Genomic DNA, 23080 nt, shown 5'->3' on the forward strand with positions numbered 1-23080 from the left:
TTAATAAAAAGCGACGGACTAAGAGATGCAGTCCGTCGCTTTTTGTAAAATAATTTTAAAAGTAATTATTTTAATTAAAAAGCGACGGACGGCATCTCTTAGTCCGTCGCTTTTTTGGAGCGACGCCGTCCGTCGCTTTTTATTCCGTCGTTTTTTAGCAGTTTTTTAGTAGTGCGACATAGCCAATACTCAGCCTTTATAGATGATTTAGACATACATGATTGTTTCTTACATTTCCAAGATATCAAGGATGTGCCAAAAAATATGCACCAACCAGTAACAAAGCGACGAAAATTGGGACAATCAGCCCAATATGCATCAATATATCCTTCAAGATGTATAGAAAAATCGAAATGGGAAAGAACACCTTGACTCATAGAACCACGAACATATCGAATGACAGAAAGTAATGCAGTGCGATGTATACGGTAAGGATTAGCACAAACTGACTTAGAACTTGTATTGCATATGAGATGTATGGCCTTGTCATAGTGAGATAAGCTAATGATCCCACCAACTGCCGATACAATGTTGGATTATTGAATGGTTCTCCATCAACCTCCTTGTACTTCGTATGAATATCCATTGGGGGGTACACAACCTTGATGATACAAGCATATATTTTGTTGTGTAAGCATGATCTCAGTAGGCAAGTATAGAACCTCAAGTCCAAGAAAGTATGTCAGTCGTCCTAAGTACTTCATCTTAAATGAAGTATGCAAAAATTTCTTTCAACTTAGTAATATTCTCTGGATCATTTCATGTGATAATGATATCATCAACATAGATGAGAAGTATTGTGATACCTACCGGAGATGTACGAAGAAACAAAGAATGATCTGAAGAACTTTGAGAGAAGCCCGCAATTTGAATCGTGAATCAAAATTTGTCAAATCAAGCTCGGAAAGCCTGTTTTAAGCCATATAGAGATTTTCGAAGATGACAAACTGCATTTGGTCATGGCAAAACACACCCAGGTAGTGGTTTCATAAGCACCACTTATTCCAGGTCGTCGTGGATAAATGTGTTTTTCACATCAATCTTATGTAAGTCCAGCCTTTTATTGAAGTCACAACCATTGTACCATTGTCATCTTAGGAACAGGTGCAAAAGTCTCCTCATAATGCACCCCATACTCCTGTTTGTACCCTTTAGCAACTAATCGAGCTTTGTAGTGATCAATTGTACCATCTGCCTTAAGTTTAATGAAATACACCCACTTACTTTCAATGAGAGCTCCAGCTATTGATTAATCAACAAATTCCCAAGTAAAATTTTAATTCAATGCACAAAGCTCTTCCGTCATTGCCTCTTTCCAACAAGTTTGTGTAGAAGCCTGAGAGTAAGATGTAGGTACATCAACAAAATGTAGTGTGGTATGCATGGCATATCACTTACTTAATTTCCCTGGAGAATAACAGAGCCATTCAGGAGTATGGCGATATGTTCGGCTAGATCGGCGTGGGGGAGTAACTGGATGAGATGATTCCTCTTCTGAAGATGAGGATGAGTATGTAGAGTCAATACCCGAAAAACATGAAGGATGGAGATCATCATGATCATAGTTCATGTGCTACTCCGGAGGATCAGTAGATACCACATCATCATCAAACTTGTATAAAAAGGAAATAGATTCTGAAGCATGTTTAGATTTGTGTTTGTAAGAAAATTGATCCTAAAAAAAATAACATGTCACGAAGCTGGCGATGAGATGCATCATAACACAGATACCTCTTTTGTGTGTGAATGTATCCCACAAAAATACATTGTGTTGCCTTTGGTGAAAGCTTTTGTCGTTCATGTGCAGGAAGATGGACAAAGCAAACACAACCAAAAACTCGCAAGTGAGAATAATCAGGCTTCTTATGAAATAATTTGAAGTACGGTGTCTCATTAGCAATGATTGGGGAAGTTTGTCTATTAATCAAATATACATAAGTATGTACTGCAAACTCTTAGGCATATTAGATGTGCCCAAAAAAGCCAATGTAGTTTCCAAAATATGCTAATTCTTCCTTTCAACGACTCCATTTTGTTTCGGAGTATGAGGACAAGTGTGTTGAGAAATAATCCTTTGTTTTTGGAAAACTCAACAAGATTCGTCTTAGTTTACTCTCCTCTAGAATCAAAACGAAATATTTTTATAGGTTTATGAAACTGTGTATACAGATACTCAATAAAATTCATAATAAGAGTCAGAACCTCAGATTTTTTTCAAATAAAAAACACTCATGTGTATCTAGATACATGGTCAATAAATAACACAAAGTACTTATATCCCATCCTTGATAAAATAGGAGAAGGACCTCAAACATCGCTATGAATCAAATCAAACAGATCGTCATAAGAAGATGAACTAGATGGAAAATGGAGTTTGTGACTTTTTGAACCGGCACAATTAGAACATGTCAGAGGGAGACTGGAATGAATGCCATGTATTGCTGGAAGGTATGATTTGAGCATTTGTTGAAGTTGAGAGGAATGAGGATGACCCATCCTATTATGCCAAAGAGTGAGCAACTTATTCGAGCGAGTAACATCCGCCGTAGAAACTAAAAGAAAATAATGATGAACCGACTTTAAAAGAAACATTCTACCAACACTACGCCCCTTGGCCATGGTCATCCCGATTTTCAGATTCTGAACAACACAATCATTGGGTGAGAATTTTACAACACAATTTTGATCAACTAGTTGACCTACCGAAACAAAATTAGCCTTCAAATTAGGTACATAAAGAACGTTAGACAAATTTCCAACAGAACTAATACTTGAGGCGGGCAATGTATGCATGTTTGCCGTATGAATAACATGTTTAGAAACATCATCATACACTGAATAAAATTGGGATAGATCTCCGGTGATATGATTGGAAGCACCCGAATTCAGATACCAAGTAGATTTAATAGAATTACTTGTACCTGAGGATGCCGAGAGTGCACTTGAGATGGCTCCGGAAAGGGCTGCTACTATAGAATCTTGAATCAGCCTTTCAAGATCATGTCCAGAAGGGAAGGAACCAATTGATTTAGTGATATCCGTCTAGTATGCTTGGTGAACGATTAGGACGATGACGATAATCCGAAAAATATGATGACCAGTAATCTTGCAGTAAGCACAAAACTTTTTCTTCTTAAGACAATTGACTGCTATGTGATCAAAGTCGTTGCATTCATAGCACTGGACACTTCTCTTAGTAGTTCTTGATGAAGTATCGATAGTTGATTTTTGTGCAAGTAATGCAACAACTAGTAATGACATCGACTCCATGGCCGCCTGAGTTCCAACCCTGGTCTCTTCACGCAAGACGACTGCCAACTCAACATCAAGAGCAGATGTGACTTCTCTGTTCAGCAAACTGCCATGAATCGACTCGAATTCAGGTAGGAGTTTCATCAAGAACTGTACCATTCTTGTCCTTTGTCGTTCTCCCAGCACTTCCTTGAGCCCTGTCGTAGATATATTTCACCGAGAAATTTGATCTTGTTCAGACCAGAGCAGCTGCAAGCCAACATTAAAGGAAAGAACATTCTTGTCCCATGTGCGTATTCGACAATGTTGCGTTCCACTTCAAACTCTCGTGCTAGATTGTTTTGTTGGTAGACGTTATGCAGGTGGGGCCGCATCTCTGAATAAATGGTCTAAGTCTCATAGCAATGTCAGCATGTACCGAATTCAACATCCAAGCGATTACCTTCGCATTATTCAAATTCCAGCGATCCAGCTCTTTTTCATCTGTTGGCAGACCAGCATAACCATCTAACCACCCAAAAAGGCCCTTTCCTTTGAACAAAAATTCCAAAGTGGAATTCCCATAGAGAAAAATTGGAACCATCCAATTTTGTGGAGATCAAATCATGCGAGGATGATTGTGAATTCATTGAGGAGACAAAATACAACAGAGAAAGAGAAAAGAAAAAGGACAGATGCCTGTGCAGAGAAAACAAAGAGACAAGAGGAACGCAGGAAGGTAACAAGGTACCTGTGTAGAGAAAGCAAAGAGCACGTTTTTAAAAAAAATGATGGCTCCTGATACCATATTGCTAGAAAGACATAAGATATTCTGAAAATAGTTTTCTCTATTCCTCCATGATACAGTAGAAAGCAAATATTTATAACTATACAATTGGTTCTATTCTAGGAAGAAGTATATATGGTTATAATTGTATATTCTGCAAATCAATCCTATTCTAAGAAAGAATGTATTTTCTGATTACTATACAATTATAGTTTTTCCTAACACTTTTGTCGCATGTTTCTTATTCGTTAACACCAACACGATAACTCACGTTCTCCATTGAAAGCTCTACCCCGACTCAAGCAACTCAACTATATCCCCTTATATTGATGATGGTATCAAAGTTGTTAAACTCAACGAGAAGGAACTAGAACAGCAAAAACGAAAATGGGATTGTACTTTAGTTGGCAAGAACCCACAATTTAATTAAATAGATGTTGAAATTTGTCTAGCTTATTCAGAATTTTATGTCTACACTGAGGGTTTTATTGCATGAAGAGGGATACTACGTACTGACATCATACTGTGGTTTGAAAATTAACATGACAACAACATTTCCTTATACATCGATCGATAGTGCTGAAGAGAAATGGACTTGTTATTTCCAGATGACTGTAAAATCTATCAGGAAAATGCCTTCCGAGGCCTGCTTAATTATCAAATAACCAAAAGGTTGAATGAATATGTTGAAGAGAGTGGATCTTCTTTCACTTGCCATATGACTTTTGTTTGTGGTTTCAATTTTTTTTTTTTTTAAAGTTATACATAGTTTCATCAAAACACTACAAGCCCGTTTGGTTGCTAAGGGTATACACAACAAAAGGATATTGATTATGAAAATACCTAATTCTCACTTGTGAGATTTAGTTCTATCAAACTAATTCTGATTGTAGTTGCAATTATGAACCTTAAGTTACACCCAACCGATTAAGATTGAATTTTTCGATGCAGAACAAAATGAAGATATCGGAGCAACCATTAAGTTTCATAAAAAATGATTGTAGACAATAGAATTCATGTCGAGAACACAGTAATCAAGAACGGAAAATAATTGCAATAATTGTATTTATTGATTTCAAAGTGCGAGTGTTACAATCTCTATTATTCCTCTGATTCGTCTTTATAGATATAAATTCAAGGGCTCATGAGCTTGATCTTGAATTTGTTCTTTAACTTGAACTTGGATTCAAGAGCTTTGGAGCATTTTCTTGAATGTTTGATGAACTTGAACTTTATCTTGATCTTGACTTTTACTTGCATTCAAGGGCTTCAAGCTTAATCTTGAATCTTGTGGTCTTGATGGTTCTTGAACTTGAATGTTTGAATTTTAAACTTGTAGCTTGTAGAGAAATCGGTGGCTTTTGATCCACAAGTTCTCTCAGGCTTCTTGTTAGAATTCTTGGTCTCTTTTTTGAATTATGAGGATCCCTATTTATAGTTTTAGAATAGAGGAGCTGTGATAGGAATAGGTTTCCTTCGGTCAATCAGATTTAAGTGACATGACATATGTGCTTTATGAGGTGGGCTTGTCATCTTTGACACGTGGCATGATCCATTGATCAACTTCTTTGCTTGACTAGGCATGCCACGTCATTTTCCACGTGGCATCAAAATGGCTTCTAGGATGAGATGACATTCGACTTAACAAATTGGGTCCATCTAGTATAGCCTAAATCACTTAATTTAGACTTTAATTAATTCCATATTTGTTGAATTTAAATAAATAACCCAATTATATTAATCCATAATATTTATTTCATCGAATAATTTTATAAATTTATATAATGATTACAATGATCAAGAGCACAAAGTTTGAAATCTTAAAAGGTCTATTTATAGACTTAAACAATTATCCAGGCAATATGATTTTGTAGATTATCCTAAAGATTTTGTAGCATTATCTCTTTAGGTGGTGATATACAATTAGTTGATCATAGGACTTTGTATAGGGTATTGAGGAGCTAAATTTCCGTCAATTTTGAAACGAAAGACACGGAAGAATACATTCTTTGATTTAAAATTCATAGAGATTACTCTACGAATCTAATCGTTATGTCACAGAGTTACATATTGTAAGTCATTTTACTATGACAGTAAAAAGTATCATTCATACATACATACATTATTAGACACAAAAGTTAGTCCAAACATTCTATACAAAAAATCCCCCTCCTTGCTTTGCTTCAATTAATCAACAGCCGTTATCTGTTTCCAACATGTAATTTGTAATATAACAAGCAATGTCTGAGAATAAAACTAGTGATATTTTATAAGTGAAACCTACACTTGAGCTTAATTAAATCAGCATATATGTTACTAGATTAAGTACCCCTGCAACTTTGGCCAAATTCATGTGGTATAGTTAATAACAGATATATACAGGATGGTATATATGAGTCGCTCGCTACTTTGAAATAAGTAGTATGATACAAAATTAAAAACAATGAGCCAAAAAATTCAATTACATTCAGAGTTGAGAAATTTTCATCGTTCTCGTGGGGATTTTGTACCTTCTGAAATACGAGAGGTGTGTTTTGTCCTAACACTGCCTGGAAATGCAGATTCAGACTTGTGTCGAGACTTGGACATCTTTTTCCGATCCCCAAATGGACGACCAGACATATATTTTGAAGGAAGCTGTTCTAAAGCACTCAGCACAAATGACATATCTGGTCTTCCCCTTGATTCAGGGTGTACACAATGCAATGCAAGAGTGGCTGCTATTGTAGCTGCTTTTCGAGGATATTGCCCTTCTAACTTGGTGTCCATAATCCTGAACAACTTTTTCTTGTCATGCAAGTAAGGCGTTGCCCACTCTATCAGATTTTGCTCTGCACCAGCCTTCCTTTTGTCCATTACACGACGACCAGTAAGAAGCTCAAGTAAAACGACCCCAAAGCTATAAACATCACATTTGGCTGTTAGTTTACCTGCTAAATAGAAAAACACAGGGTCAAACTAACAGGCAATGATATAAAGTAACATGTCATGGACTTAGAGTCTCATTAATGTTCCGTGCGGCACTAGTAGAATTCTTTAGTTGAATGAAAATAACTAAACCTGTAGCAAGATATTCAGGAGCGGTATATCCTTGAGTACCCATAACTTGAGTAGACACATGAGAATGATCACCAGTTGGGCCAGATTTTGCCAAGCCAAAATCTGAAAGTTTTGCATTAAATTCCTACACCAAAAGAAAATGAATATCAATCATCAAGTACCCATTCACCCACCAATCAATCAACATATTAACCCATGAAAGAAAAAAAGTAATTCTTGAGCATATATACCGAGTCTAAAAGGATGTTAGAAGCTTTAAAGTCACGATATATAACTTGTGGTTCCGCATCATGCAAAAACGAAAGACCTCGAGCAGCAGCTATAGCAACTTTAATCCTTGTTGCCCAGGGAAGAACTGGTGCACTCTCTGCAAACCGCACAATTTCAGATCCATAAACTTGATCTCCAAAGAACACCTCATAGTTTTGTTATTTCATCTATAAAATGTCAGATATTGGCTAAACATGGATTCCCTTGCCCATCCAATGCAACAATTTTGAATGGATTAGATTTTAAGTAAAGTGTGAAGATAATTGAAAGTGTACGTAGAAACAAATTTTGAGTTTATTTTTAGGCAAGAAAAAGTTTTGAATCAAATCCATTGACATAGTAATTAATTGAAGGAAATATGTAAATAAAGACTCACTTGGAAACAAATGGTTCTCCAAGCTCCCTCTTGGCATAAATTCATATACTAAAAGGCGGTTTTCACCTTCCAAGCAGAATCCAATGAGCTTGACCAAGTTTGGATGACGAAGTTGTCCAAGATAATTCACTTCTGACTATAGGAAGAAACCAATCAATAGACTTAAAGGGTTGGGGTGGGGGGAATTAATAGGAAAAAATGACGAAAGAACGTACCAGCCACTCCTTATGACCCTGCAAACCTCTCGGCTTGAGTTTTTTGACTGCAACTCCAAGTCCTGATCCAGGTGTTGCAGCAGTAAGAGTGTGGTTGCATAGCCATCCCTTATAAACATAACCAAATCCTCCTTCACCAAGAAGGCAATCAGAATGGAAATTGGTGGTAGCTTTTGCAAGTTCAGAGAGCAAAAGAGCTCTTAAATAAGGAGACGATAATATTTCACTCTCAGACCTTGGACTTGGTACAATCCCTGTTCTCTTTTTCCTACTAGAATTCTGGTTTGAGACTGTTGGAACAGGTAAAGGGTGACTGCAATCTGTGCCTCCTGAATAGTATGCAAATTCTGAACAAACATGTCAGCTTGAATTGGTCACATAATAACTCATATATTTCCGACTCAAATAACTAGATCCCACAAAATGCACAAAACATAAAACCAATTATATAATTTTCAGAATTAAGCTCAGTTTTTTTTATCCTTAGCTAAACACACTATAATGACCACAAAGATGTGTTAAAAGGTGTAAATACCACAATTTGTTAGTCACGAAAAAGATATGAGATCGATACCCATTCATGTTAAACCTAGTGTACACACATTTTACATTATATTCTAACAATTAGTTAAGTCAATCCTCAATATCCATTTTGTAAAAAAATAAACTACTGCATGCATATCAAAGCATTGGATTGGATTGGAAAAGAAAACTAGAGGTAAATGACACATAAAATAAAATATAATAGAAAAAAAGAGAATAATACCAGTGGAGGTGGGAAACGTCAAGGTTCCAGCGTTAGGAATTCCTGCAACTTGATCCCGCGCACGGACGCAGCAGGTTATCCAGTTGCCCATGTACACCCACAAATAATTAGTATTAATCAATATTTGGTGAAGATGAAGAGAATTAATTCATTCAACCCAAAATCTCATTATTTTCTGCACTAATAATGAGAGGTTACCTGAACCTGCGATTGTGCGATATTAACGCCAAACATGCAAACGGTCAAACCTGACTTGGATGCCACGGCATATATATCTTCTTTCTAGACTCTACTATCATATCACCAAAAAATTCCTTTTAACTTCCACGTACCATACTTTTATTTTTAACTAACAAAAATATTTGGGATAATACCAAAACTCCACTAATTTTGATGATTGACAAACTAAACTATGATACATTGGGAAATTGTTCGGAAATAAAAACATATATTTTACTTTTCATAATTGACTTGTGAACGTGGTTTTCGGCTTTTCGCGGTAGTGAATCAGGTTGAGACCCTTGATATGATTACGGGTTGATGAGTTTACTTATGCTTCCGTGCAGAGGCGAATTCAGGATTTCAAGATACAGGTGCATCATTATTTTAACGATAAGATCTAAAATTGTAGGGAAAACAACCTAATGTACCCCTCAACTTTGTGATTAAGAGTTGATAAACACCTCGTTTGAAAGTGACTCATATGTATAATGCCTTACAAATGGCTCACATATACTCTTTCCCTCTAACGAATGCAAAAATAAATTCATGTAGTGGTATATTTGATCCTTCTCATATTTTTTTTAGACTTTTTTTTATTCAACGACTAATTTGGGTTTAATAATGGTGAAATTTATTTTTTTCACTAATTTTATTGTAAAATTTATTATAGATTCCCCAAAAATGTTTTATAGATACAAAAACTAAATTGCAATATAGGCACAAAAAATATATATTTAAACTACAATGTAACCGCAAAAAAATTGTTCTAAAATATTTTCTTATTTTTTTCACTTTTTCCATTCACAGTTCTTTCTTTTGATTTCTCAGTTTTACACTAAAGTGAACGAAAAACAAAGAAAATAGGAATAAGAATCTCAAAAAATATTAATTAAATAAGTCAAAAAATAATTCCTGTAAAAAAATATCAAATATACCTATACATGGATTTTTTATAACTAAAAGTAAAAAAATAAATTTAAATTAAGTTTTTCACTTTCGAAAAAGGGTATATATGAGCCATTTTTGTAACGTAAGGGTATATTTGTGTCACTTTTATAACGAGAAGTATATCAACTCAAATTGAGCACTTGCTGGGATTCGAACAAGCAACATCAATCTTGAAAAGAGGGACTTAGACCAGTGAACCATCTAATCATTTTGGGCATGTGTTCCTTTAGCTAATATTTAATATATTTTTAAGAATTATACAAATAATATATCAAATTTAATCGGATGATCATAGATTTTGATGACCCAAAATTTATACCTAAATTCGCCCCTGCTTCCGTGGCATATAGGAATGCATAATAAATCATTGAAAAGAAGCTAATGCAAGAGGAGTCCTCGTCCAAAAAGACTTTAGCTAATTATGGGAAGAAGTCTATGTTTGTAAGGTTTCCTTAGCAGAGTTTGTTTCATACAAGGAAAAGGAAGATGCAAATTAGGGTACAAGAATTGTACTATATGTGAAAAAAGACACGCTGCACCTTTTTGCAGAATTGCAGGCACAAATCAGAGAAATCGCAAACGCAAGAAAGGTAAGAAGGCGAAGATTGGAACTCAAGCGATTACATGGTGATAGTTTGGTGTTAAAGTTAGTTCTTGTAAAAGGAGTATTTACTGAGTTGTAATACTTATATTAATTCTTGATATTGCAGTTGATGTTGTTCTAGGGTTGTTATTGAGTTGTAATAATTTCTAGATTGTAGAGAGTAGATGCGTGTAGATCTGTAACAAGAAGCGAGTTTGAGTTCTTGGAAAGTAGTTAGAACAGTTTGAGAGAACTGTTGAGTTGAGGTACAAAAGTTAGTCGCTTAGATAGTTGAGTTGAGGATTTTCTCCACCATTTTAATTTTTTTAAAACTTATGACAAAACAAAGGAGATAAAAAGGAGGAAAACAACAAGGACATTCATAAAGGAATGATTAATTCAATACACGATAATATAATAACATTTTTTTGTGTATTCAAAATTCAAAATAAATGAACAAAAATAATATTTTCTTTTATCCCCACCCCTACCCCACCATGAAAATAGTATAAATTAAAAAAATATGAACATGTATCAAGAGATTAAAAAATCTAGAAAGAGGGAATGACAAGACAATTGGATATTTAATAGAAAATTTTACATTAATAAAATAATAATCTTATTTTAGATGGAAACACGAAGTTTAGATGGATCCCATGTTATGAGTTGGGTTATAGTAATTTGGATATTGTTTTAATTAACAGAGAAGGACCTAAAATGCCCCTCAACTATTTGAAACTGTACAAAACAACCCTTCATCCACCTTCGGTTCCCAAATACCCATTACGTCAACCTTTTGGCCCAAAAAATGCCCTCGATATTAACCATTTGTCTCATATTTACCCTTATTTTCAACAACTATTCCCTAAAGTAAAATAATTAAATATTTATTTATTATGTTGCATAATCTGATTGGTCCAAATTTAAATCATTATCAAATAAATAATAAAAATCACATATAATTCATATTCTGACCCGATACGCTTGAAAATAAAATTTTAAAAAATAATTAATTTCATGATATCTATCTATAGGCCTATTTTGAAGCAACAGAGAAAGACCTAAAATGCCCCCTCAACTATTTGAATTGGTACAAAACTACCCTCTGTCCACCTTTTGTCCCCCAAATACCTCAGACGTCAACCTTTGACTCAAAACTACCCTTATTTCTAACGGCCCACACTCACAAGGTGGATGAGAGGGCAATATTGTACAAAATCTCATAGTTTAAGGGTATTTTAGAGTCCTTCTCCATTAAAATAATTTGAAATTACTTAATATATGGACTCATATGATTGACCTGATTTTGTGTTTCATAGTAAAATCACCTCCCCCCCTTCACATCCCCTCTCTCCATTTTTTTTCTTCTTCTTGGATCTCACTACTAAAAAATTGCCAATAATTGACAACCAAAAGCGACGAGTTGTGTCATTTTTTGGTCAAAATTGATGAAAAAGCGACACAGTCACTTCAGTTGCTTTTGTCCTCAACGCTTTTTGAAAAGCAACGGGACTACATCGCTCCAAAATGACAAATTGTGTCGTATTGATTGTTTTTTTTTTGAAGAAATCGGCATTTTGATCGATCCCCGAATACCCCTTATGTCAACCTTTTGGCTCAAATATGCACTCGATATTGATCATTTGTCTCATATTTGCTCTTATTTTGAATAATTGTTCCCTAAAATAAATAATTAAATATTTATTTATTATTTATGGATGGAAAGTCAATGTTATACAAAATTTCATAATTTAAGGATATTTTAGGAAATCCTTTTACATGGTGGAATGTCAGGCTGAATGATGATTGTATTTTCAAAAGACTATATAAAGTGGTTGTTAATCAATCATTATTAGACCTTTATGGTGATATTGGTTTACAACACTTATCTAGAAATGGATTTGACCATGATCCACTACTGATGTCTTGTGGCTTTAGTAATATTTTTGTAGTTAAGTCTTTCAAATTCCTGAAATTATAGTCTGGAAGAGAAGATTTCAAAGAAGTGGTTTGTCAAAATTGGATTGCTGAAGTTGAAGGTGAAATTTTTATCCAAATGAAACACGAAAAGAAGAGAACAAAGGTGGCATAATCTAAATGGAGTAAAGAGAAGTTTGGAGATATTTTTAAATAGTTGGCTATTAGGGAATACATTGTAAGAATTAAAGAAGATTTGTTCCAACAAGATCCTAATCCTATCAATAGAGTTTTTCTGCAACTCGTGTTGAATTGAAACTATATCTTCATTATGAAGAGGAGTTCTAGAGGCAGAAAGCAAGTGCCCAATGATTTATTGAAGAAGATACAAATACAAATTTTTTCCACTGTCTTGTTAAAGGAAGAAGGAGGAGAATGCAACTTAACAAAATTAATAAGGTTGATGGATCTTGGGCTGAAACTGTTGATGAAATAACTTTCAAAGATCAGTTCTCCGGAAGGAGTTATTTTGAAAACATGACATTGTTGCAGTATATTCAATGTATGATTACTCAGGAGAAAAATGATTTTTGATGGTTTTGCCAAATGAAGAGGAGATTTAAAAAGTGGTGTTTGAGCTTAATTATAATAGTGCTTGTGGACCAGATGGTATTGCAAGCTGCTTCGACCAGACTTGCTGGGATATAGTAGGCCCTAATATTATTAAGATAATTCATGTTTTTTTTTCAGGGACCTACTTTACCAAAGTCTATTACTCATATTAATCTAGTCCTAATACCAAAAAAGGAAGTGATACAATCCTTTTCTTATCTCAGGACAGTCAGTCTGAGTATTTTCTGAACAAAATTATTTTCAGACTTGTTCATGCTAGAGTAGAGAGATTCCTTCCAAGGTTAATCTCTCACAATCAAACTGATTTTGTTAAGGGTAGAAACATTACTAAGAATGTGTTACTTGCGCAAGAAATTTTGACTAGTATCAAGAAAAGAGCCTGACCAGATAATGTGGTGATTAAATTAGATATGACCAAAGCATATGATAGAGTAGATCGGAGGTTCCTAATTAAGGTTTTAGGAAAATGAGTTTTGATGTTGTATTTCTGGATATGATTTGAAGGATTATTGCTAACAACTGGTATTTTGTGTTGAGTAATGGTCAATCTTATGACTTTTTCATTCTACAAGGGGTGTGAAACAAGGAGACTCATTATCTCATGTGTTATTTATTATATCTGCTGAAGTCTTGACTAGGACCTTGAATAAGTTGTTTTACAACTATGAATTTAAGGAATTTGGGCTGCCTAAGCGGAGTGAACAGTTGAATCATCTTGCTTATGAAGATGATACAATTTATTTTGCTTCAGATGATAAAAAAAACTTGCTACTTATTATGAAAACTCTACATATGTATGAAGAACAATTAGAGCAACTTATCAATAAAATGAAGAGATTTTTCTATTCACATATCAAGGAAACTTAGACTTCTATATTGGTGGTGGCAGAGGTAACTCGATTTGAAAAGGAAAGTTTCCCACTAATGTACATGGGTTGTCCTATTGGTCATGCGAAGATGAAAAAAGTTTATTTCTCTGAATTGATCAAAAAGATTCTTGACAAGCTTTAAATGTGAAAGGGAAAGTTTTTATCTTTTGGGGGAGGGGGGGAATGGTGTTGATTAATCATGTTTTGCAAAGTATTTCAATTTATCTTCGTTCAACTATTAATCCTCTTATATGTGTGATCTATTATATCATAAGATGTTTGCGAAATTCTTATGGAAATGCAAAGAACAGGGTAAAGACAATCTCTAGATGGTTTGGAAAGATATTTGTGTTCTTAAAGTGGAGGGATGTTTGAGTTTCAGATCTCTATTTGATGTTTCTAATGCCTTATTTTCTAAGTGGTGGAACTTCAGAACCTCTAATTCTCTATGGTCTAATTTCCTATAGAACAAGTGTGGTAAAAGATACATGCCACTTGTTGTTAAATGGAAGGGAGGCTCACAAGTATGGAAGACTATGTTGCAGGTTAGAGAGTTCTTTGATTAAGAAATTTGGTGGGAAATTAAAGGAGAGTTGTAATGATCCTCCAGGTCATTTTCTTCATTTTCCGCTCTCTTCAGCATTTAGAGCTTTCCTTTAGTGATCACAAGTTATTTATGACTTGGTGGGACTGACAATTTGGTTATTGGGTCATTCGTTAAGATTTAGTACAAGTTTTCATATTTTGGAGCCTTTGAACTTGAATGGTTGGCTTCAGTCAAAAGTTTAGGAAGACGGTCTCAAAATGCAATTCTGGCGGTTTCATCAGCTACGAAAGGGCCATTTTAGGCTAGGGGAATGATTGGTTCGGCCCCCAAGACTTTTGGTGTGATTTTATAGCGTTAGGCGGGTTTAACTTTGAAGCGAAAGCTAAGGGTTGAATTCAATCAACATTCTTGGTAAACATGCTTCGATAAGAATTTTGTCAGCATAGTTAGCTCCGGAATGTTGAGTTTGGTCTCAAATGACCTTTCATGTAGTTCCTTAGGCTTACAGTCTCATTTTGAGCCTTCTTGTGGGTTTTAGCTTAAAAATGAAACTTGTGTTTAGGATCCACTTTTCATCAAAACAACCTTGGATGAGAGTTTTGATAGTTCTGTTGAGTCCGGAATGCTAAATTCGATGGGGGTAGTATATTTCGTTTGCACGCACGGGATTCTGAATGAATCCCAGACACCCCGTCAGAGAATTTGGTGTTGGAGCAAACCAACTAAAGTTTTGATATCTGGTGCAAACTTATAGAGACTAGATATCATACTTTTAACGACCAGATTTCTACTTTTAGCGACCACTTTCGAGTTTTACTTTCAGAAATTTCTGCTTTCAGCCCTCATTTTTAAAAGATGATTTCTCCCTCATAGGAGTTCTGATTTGCGTGATTCGAGGTTTTTTATGATCATTGGGAGCGTTACTACTTGGGTTTGTGATTAGAATCTATTGAGGAACCTTCGTTTGAGGTGAGATTTGCGCTCAAAGCTGCTACATTTGCTTGGTTTTCTTGTTAATTTTATTGTTTTTGTTATGACTATTTTTGGGCCTCGGATTGTGTTCAATTTGGAACACAAGTTTGAGGCATAGTTTAGGACCTCTTGATGGAGTAAATTTTGGGATTCTCAGCGCAGGTCCCACATTCTCATTTTGACTCAATATAGGTCCATTCTCAAATGGTTGCGATTTTAGTGTCAAAACATCTGTAATGACATTGTGTTTGATAATTTGATAGTTTGGTAGTGTCTGAAAGTGTTTCAGATTTGGATAGATCGTGTGTGATGGATTCAGAGGACTCGTGTTCAACTTTGAGGCAGGTTTCACTCTACTTTCTTGATTGAGCTTCTTAGATAATGCCTAGTATAGATTTCATGTAATTTTGGATTGTATTTCTCAGGTATTTAGTTTTCCTCTTGTTATTCCATTATTTCTTGATTTTGTAAGAGCCTTGAGATTATTGTTGGTGTTCGAATCCTTAGTTTAGACTATGGCTTCGCTCGTGGAGTATATGATCTTGCTTATCCTTGTTAGGATTGATTCGTGGTTTCCTTAGACTAGCATGAACATTAGATGGTTTAGGTTGTATTGTATCTCCTCGTAGTTAAGATTTGCTCCCTATAGGGCTTGTTTCTAGGTGTTTTTCTTGCGTTGATGCTTGTGACCTAGGTGGCTCATCGTAGACGTAGGTTGGTTCTAGTTGTCCTCAGTATGGGACTGGAGCGGTGTGATTAGGGTAGGGCATCGTCCCTTGAGTTTGCTCCCCCTTTATTGATTTGAAATCTCCTTTTCATCCCTTTGGTTGTTGATTAGGGGTGGGCGTTTTGAATCCTTATTGAGCTTATGATTATATTGTTGGGCTTGAGACCGTGTGCGAGGACCAGTTGGATCCTATGTTAGTACTCTCTACTTTGGTAGTGTGGTTTTAGTGACTGTATAATTATTTGATTTGGATTAACTTGTTTGAATGCTGGTGATGGCATGCATTACATTGTTTGCTGATTCTCATGGATTTTTCGGTACGATGCCGACCTATGCATTGGCATATTTATCGTTTATGATGAGACACTATTTTATTCTAAGCTGGTTTTAACGTGAGTGGTACTACCTGGAGCACTTGACTTACTGATTTTTGAGATTACGAGGTGCCATGGATGTGCTCCTTTTTCTACTTGAGATATTAGAGGCATCTGAGTTGTGCTCAGTTTTTACTTGACTATCCGGCGCATTAATGCCCTTTCTTGCATGCTTTTGGTGTTACTTACTCCCCTAGGTCACTATTTCTAGTTGGACGGCATAAGACCATGGGAATAGGCTGGATGATTTGGGGACCTTTGATACCTGAGATCCTCTTCGGAGTTGATACGCCCCTGAGTTACTCTTGCTAGCTGGGTGGCTTACGCCCCTAGGAGTAAACTGTGTGGCTGGGAGGCCTGGATTGATTTGTCACTCTTGCTACCTGGGCTGGGAGTTGACAATAGTCCTATGGTTATGGTTTCAGATGGTTTTGCTGCTCACCCTGCATTTTTATGCATTAACTATCACCAGTATACTTGATTGTTGTTTGTAGTCTCCGGTTTATAAGGGCCATTTGGGTTATGTTTGATGTTTGTACCTTCCGGGCTTGTGGGGGTCCGGTTAGTTTATTGTTTGACTATATTCTGTTCTCCCCTATTGTTTAATTGTTACCTGGTAGGTTTTGACTTATGAATTGTGATTATGGATCCTTTTGACACTGGGTAGTCGACTTGGTATCTTAGTTACTTGCGATTAGGTTGTTGTCTTGCGATCCAGGGGCGTTCTTGACCCGACTTCTTACCCCTTGTTTCCTATTTCTATTCTTTATTTTCTGGCTACTTTAGTATTTCCTATTTAGTAACTTGTGATATGATTTCCCTTGTTGTTTATGCTTGTGCTATCTTTTGAGTTCAGTCAGTCATTGCCTGCTAAGTACCGTTTTTGGTATTCATACTACACTTCTGCCCCCTGCAGATTGCAGTTGAGTTATCGCCGTTGATTTTGAGTTGTGTTGAGTAACTTGGGGTTTCAGAGAAAAGGGTGAGTTCCTAGTGTCTGGAGCTACCGGTTTCCGTCTATTTTGGCTAGGCTGAGTTTTTATATTATTCAGAGACAGCTTGTACTTGGCTTGTAATTGTGAAAGCCTTGTACTCCTATTTTGGATTAGATGCTCAACTACTACCTGATGCTAGGTCTTGGGATTGTTCCTGTATGGTTTTGTTGATTTCGTTTTCTATGCTTTGTTTGAAGCTCTTACTTTTGGTTTTTGGCTTACGCTTGGTAGTCTGTTGCTTTTTGGCTCTAGGCTACAAATTAGACTTACCTACTGGTGAGGTGTAGTAGGTTCCATCATGACTTGAGAAATCGGGTCATGACAGTTTGGTATTAGACTCTAGGTTGACCAGCATTGTTGGTATGAGAGAAAATGTCTAGTAGAGTCCTGCGGATTGGTGCAAAGATGTCTATATCCTATCTTCGGGAGGCTATAGGGCATTCATAGGAAATTCTGTTTCTGACTCTTATCATGTGTTTTCCCTTTGAGTTACCTATAAAACTACTTCTTTGGAACGTACTCTCTCCTTGGCTGATAACAGGAAGCATTTGATGGAAGTGGGCGGAGCATTAGCACATTCCACTAGAGTTTCAACACGTGATTGGGCTAGGAGGCTCAATCGGGTATGGACCTTGAGGTCGGAAGCATTCCTAAGCATTCAGAGAGTCAGGGGGAAAGGCTTTCGCAGGGTCTTTGGCTACCTCGGTTCCTTGGTATTCATTGTTAGGAGGTTCGAGCTCCTCCAAGGGTACACCTTAGGTAGGTGCAGTTCTTTGTGTAGCGGGGCCTCAAGTCATGATACATCTTCGTGGTGCCCGGATGAATAGAATATCTACAATAATGGGCCTCCCGAATTATCAACTAAATCACACCTGCAACTCTCGGGACACAAATACAACCTGCAAACCTCAAAACCTCATCTAAGTCTAAGCTAACCTGACCAATATCATTCGTTAAAACTGGATCTCGAAGTTCCACCAAGGCCCTATCCTCAAACTGACGGCTACAAATATGATTAAGAAGAAAGGACTGAACTCCCACATAGTCTAGAACACGCCTAAAATCCCAAACATCCAACCGAACCATCTGGTTAGCTAAGGACTGAAAGTCCAAAGCTAAAGGCCGTTCCACAATAGATGAGAAGGCTAGACTACCCATACTCACTGCCTTCTGATTCAAGGCATCCACAACCACATTCGTCTTGCACGGATGGTAGAGAATAGAGAGGTCATAGTCCTTCAGAAGATCAATCCAGTGACATTACCTCGAATTAAGATCCCTCTAGCTCATGATGTACTAAAGATTGATGTGATCAGTGTAAATCTCACAATGAACCTCATACAGGTAGTGCCTTAAGATCTCAAGCGCGAAGACTACCACCGCTTACTCTAAGTCACGATTGGGGTAGTTGTACTCATGTAGCCTAAGCTTCCTCGATGTATAAGCAATAGCCTGGCCCCGCTGCATCAATACACAACCCAAACTGACGCCGAATGTATCACAATAAACCGTGAAGCCCTCGTCCTCAACTGGAAGAGTCAATATAGTAGCAGTAGTAAGCAACTCATTAAGCCTCTGAAAGCTCAACTTACACTCTTCATACCACTCAAAGGAACATCAAGGGAGGTCAAATGAGTCAAAGGTGCTACAATAATGGAGAAGACCTCCATAAACCATATGTAGTAGCCTGCTAAACCGACGATGCCCCAAACCTCAACTGAAGTGGGCCTAGCCCAATCACGAATAGCCTCAATCTTCACTGGATCTACCATGATACCATCCTTGGATACCACATGCCCCAAGAATGCTACAAACTTAAGCTGAAGCTCACACTTTGAGAACTTGGCATAAAGTTGTTGATATCTCAAAGTCTCGAGCACAATCATCAAATACTACTCATGATCACCCCTGCTCCATGAGTATACCAGAATATCATTTATGAACACGATGATGAACAAATCAACATACAGTTTGAACACCCACATCATTAAGTCCATGAAGGCGGCATGGGCATTAGTCAACCCAAAAGACATCACTAGGAACTCATAGTGGCTATATATCGAGTCCTAAATGCGGTCTTAGGGATGTACGCTACCCTAATCCTCAACTGATGGTAACCAGATCATAAATCAATCTTCGAAAAAACTGCGGCACCCTGAAGCTGGCTAAATAGATCATCAATCCTAGGCATGGGGTAACGGTTCTTCACCATCACCTTATTCAACTGCTTATAATCAATACACATGCACATTATACCACCCTTCTTCTTCATAAACGGAATAGGAGCGCCCAAGGCGACACATTACGCTTGATGAACCCCTTATCCAAGAGGTCTTGAAGCTGAATACTGAGCTCTTTGAGCTCTGCAGGTTCCATCCGATGTGGTGGAATGGAAATATGCCGAGTGCGCGACTCAAGATCGATAGGAAATTCAATATTAGGTAGGCCAAGCAGGTTAGTAGGAAACACACCTATAAAATCACAAACGACTGAAATGGACTCAAATGAAGGGACCTCCCTACTTGCATCACACACTTAGGCCATTTAAGACAAACACCTGCTAGCCACTAGCCTCTGAGCCTGAATAAAAGATATTACTCCAACCGGTGTGCTACTAATGGAGCCCTGCCACACCACTAGTGGAATATCAGGCATGGCTAAGGTAACAGTCTTAGAGAAACAATCTATAACCGAGTGATAGGAGGATAACCAATCCATGCCCAGAATTACATCAAAATAAAGCATATCTAACAATATATGGTCAGCCCGAGTGTCACGCCCCTAGATAGTAACTTAATATGATCAAAACACTTGATCCATTACTAAAGACTCACCCAGAGGGGTCTTCCCACACAATGGAGCTGCCATAGGCTCAGAAATCATACCCAAACGAGAAGCATAATACAAAGACACAAAAGAATATATGTAGAACCAAGGTCAAAAAAGCTGAGGCGGGCTGATGACACAAAAGAATTGAACTTGTGATCACATTACCCGATGCATCAGCCTCCGCCTTGCTGGAGCTGCATAGAAATGGCCATGTCCACCTCTACCATAACCATGAATCCTACCACCTGACCTGCCTCCCCGGGGACCACCCTGAATACCATATTATACACCACAATGCTCTTGACCCTGACCTCGGTCTCTAGCTAGAGGTGCTTCTGGTGGAGCTGGTAGAGCTACCTATGGAATAGGAGCGATCTGTCTACGCATAGGGCAATATTTAACCTAGTGACCTAACTCACCATAGTCAAAACAACCTGAAGATGATATGCTCCCAGAAGAACGACCACCATGGCCTAAAGTACTAGTCTAGGACCCATGACTCTGGATAAAGCCAACCTCACTCTAGCTATACCGATCACCCTCTGAACTCTGCAATGAGGCTTGAACATGTTGAATAGGCAGACCTTGCTGAAACCATTGTCTAGCCCTATCATGTGAATCTCTGGGCCTTGAACGGGACCCACTATAGCTACCCTCATATCTAACTCTCTTGTCGCTGCCCCGTTAGGACTCACAACGGAGCTGCTCAATAGTGCGGGCATGATCAACAACATCTAGAAAAAAGCGACCCCTTGAGACCATGGATTGAGCCTCAATACACTACTGCAGTCTCAACCCACAAATAAAGCACTGACTCCTCCTTAGTGGGTAGAATCAGGGTAGCATCGAGGGAGAGTTAGTGAAATCTCGCCTCATACTCATACACTATTATAGAACCCTACTCCAATCTGAGGTGATCTCTAACATTGCGAGGAATCAACCTGGCCAAGAAGGCCTTAGAAAGCTCATTCCAAGTGACCGGAGGAGACCCAATTGGCCTATTCTCAGTAAATGTATGCCACCACTAGCTGTCTGACCTATCAAGCTGATACATAGTGAAGTTCGTTCCTCACGACTCCACGAGACCCAAGGTATGTAGCCTCGCACGAAAGTAGTCAGAAACTAGTGGGCATCCTCATCCACAACCCTAAAAAACCTCGGAGGTGAAAGCCTCAAGAATGCTTTGAGCATCTTCTGCTCCTCTAGGGGCATATCTCTAACTGCAATCACGGGCTGGATACCCCCAGGTGGTACATGGGCCTTGGGTGGCTCTATTTTAGGCTGATCCTACTGATCTAGTAATGGCATAGGTGCCGGTACTGTCACTGGTGTTGGTATTGGCGTTGGTGCTCGTGCTGGTGCCTGTTGCATACACCTAAACACTGTCAAAAGTTGCGTAATGGCTACCTAGAGCTCTAGAACATGGTTGAACATGGGCTGTTGAAGGATCCGCTGCTAGCTCTAGAACCTTCTCTCTAATTAGGGGTGGTGTTGCACCTCTATAAGACAAAACTGGTTGACCCCTATCCTGATCCGCCTCATGGTGCATACGAGGCATCTTGCGAAAGGAGTGAAGTAAGTGAGATTTATAGAAACCAATAACACACAGGCTGCACGAAAGCAGTACCAAAGAGAGGAATTCCTAAAGACACCTTGTAGCCTTCCAAAGATAGGACACATACATCTTCGTTTGATCCGTAGGACTCTACTAGGCATTAGCTTTGTATAAGTGAGACCAGTGAACCTGGAACTCTCATACCAACTTTTAACAACCTGACTTCCTGATTCATGATGGCACCTACTAAAACCCACCAATAGGTAAGGCGACCCGTACCTAGAACAAAAAGTAGTGTGTACAAGGGTATAACTAAATAGAAAATAATGTTAACAATAAGAAAAGATAAAAACAGAAAACAAACCAAAAACTATATACAAAGGAACCCTCCCAGAACCTGGAAGTCACGAGTACAAAGTTGGCTAACGAGATAAATATAAGTCCCTAAAGTTGACCACAACAAGCGGTATCAAAAAGGCAAACGACAAGCTAACATAAGTACATAAGGAGATAAGCTGATCCATTACGCCAAGTTCTCACCCTCGCCTCTAATATCCACAAGTTGCAAAAGATAGCACGAATGATTACCGCTGAAAGCTGGTACTAGAACTTGCATCGCAAAAAGATGAAGAGTGTAGCATAAGTACCAAGACAAGGTACTCAGTAGACATCATATGCCGACCGAGCACGAAAGGTAAAGACAATTTGATAAGATAGAATCTAGACACAAATAGAGGCCAAAATGGATATGAAAAGAAGGCACACGAGCATACCAGAAGTAAATCTAAGTTCAACTAAACTAAACCTAACTGGACCCCATAAGACCAGAAGGTACACTCGTGTGTAAGTTTAAATAAAACCCAAACCGACCTCCATAGGCCCAACATGTACACATAATAGCTAAGTCTACAAGACAAAAGAGTAATCCAGATCCAAATCCAAGAACCAATCAACTCCCAGCCCAGCTAGCAAGAGCGACAATCAACTCCCAGCCCAGCTAGCAAGAGTGACAATCAACTCCCAGCCCATCTAGCAAGAGTGACAGTCAACTAAACCAGTCAACTTCCAGCCTAGCTAGCAAGAGTGACTATTAACCCAGGCTGCCCAGCCATACATCCACTCCCAAGGGTGTCAACCGCCCAACTAGCAAGAGTGCCTCGAGGGCGTGTCAACTCCGTAAAATATCTCAGATATTCAGGCCGCC

The 23080-nt window shown here is 37.8% G+C and overlaps 1 protein-coding gene across 1 annotated transcript; it reads right to left on the minus strand.

Moving 5' to 3' along the window:
- Positions 1-6501: 6501 nt before the first annotated feature.
- LOC102585996 (protein kinase 2B, chloroplastic-like) lies at positions 6502-19378 on the minus strand. Its single transcript, XM_015313964.1, has 7 exons — positions 19085-19378; positions 18365-18728; positions 7940-8286; positions 7725-7860; positions 7309-7445; positions 7079-7202; positions 6502-6948 (listed from the first exon to the last, which is right to left on the minus strand). Exons 1-7 carry the CDS (start codon positions 19376-19378, stop codon positions 6503-6505), a joined length of 1848 nt encoding a protein of 615 aa, XP_015169450.1. The 3' UTR covers position 6502.
- Between the last annotated feature and the right edge of the window lie 3702 nt (positions 19379-23080).

The sequence above is a fragment of the Solanum tuberosum genome, unplaced genomic scaffold, assembly GCF_000226075.1.
Source record: "Solanum tuberosum cultivar DM 1-3 516 R44 unplaced genomic scaffold, SolTub_3.0 scf00014, whole genome shotgun sequence".
Classification (NCBI taxonomy): domain Eukaryota; kingdom Viridiplantae; phylum Streptophyta; class Magnoliopsida; order Solanales; family Solanaceae; genus Solanum; species Solanum tuberosum.

Bases quoted from the DNA above. Each gene is read 5' to 3' on its own strand.
- LOC102585996 (XM_015313964.1), bottom strand. From the start codon at position 19,378: ATGATTGTGCTCGAGACTTTGAGATATCAACAACTTTATGCCAAGTTC. The intron at 18,729-19,084 runs GTAAGTTGAGCT...GATCTTCTGAAG, and splicing joins CTTTGAGTGGTATGAAGAGT to GACTATGACCTCTCTATTCT. The intron at 7,861-7,939 runs GTACGTTCTTTC...TTCTTCCTATAG, and splicing joins AGGGTCATAAGGAGTGGCTG to TCAGAAGTGAATTATCTTGG.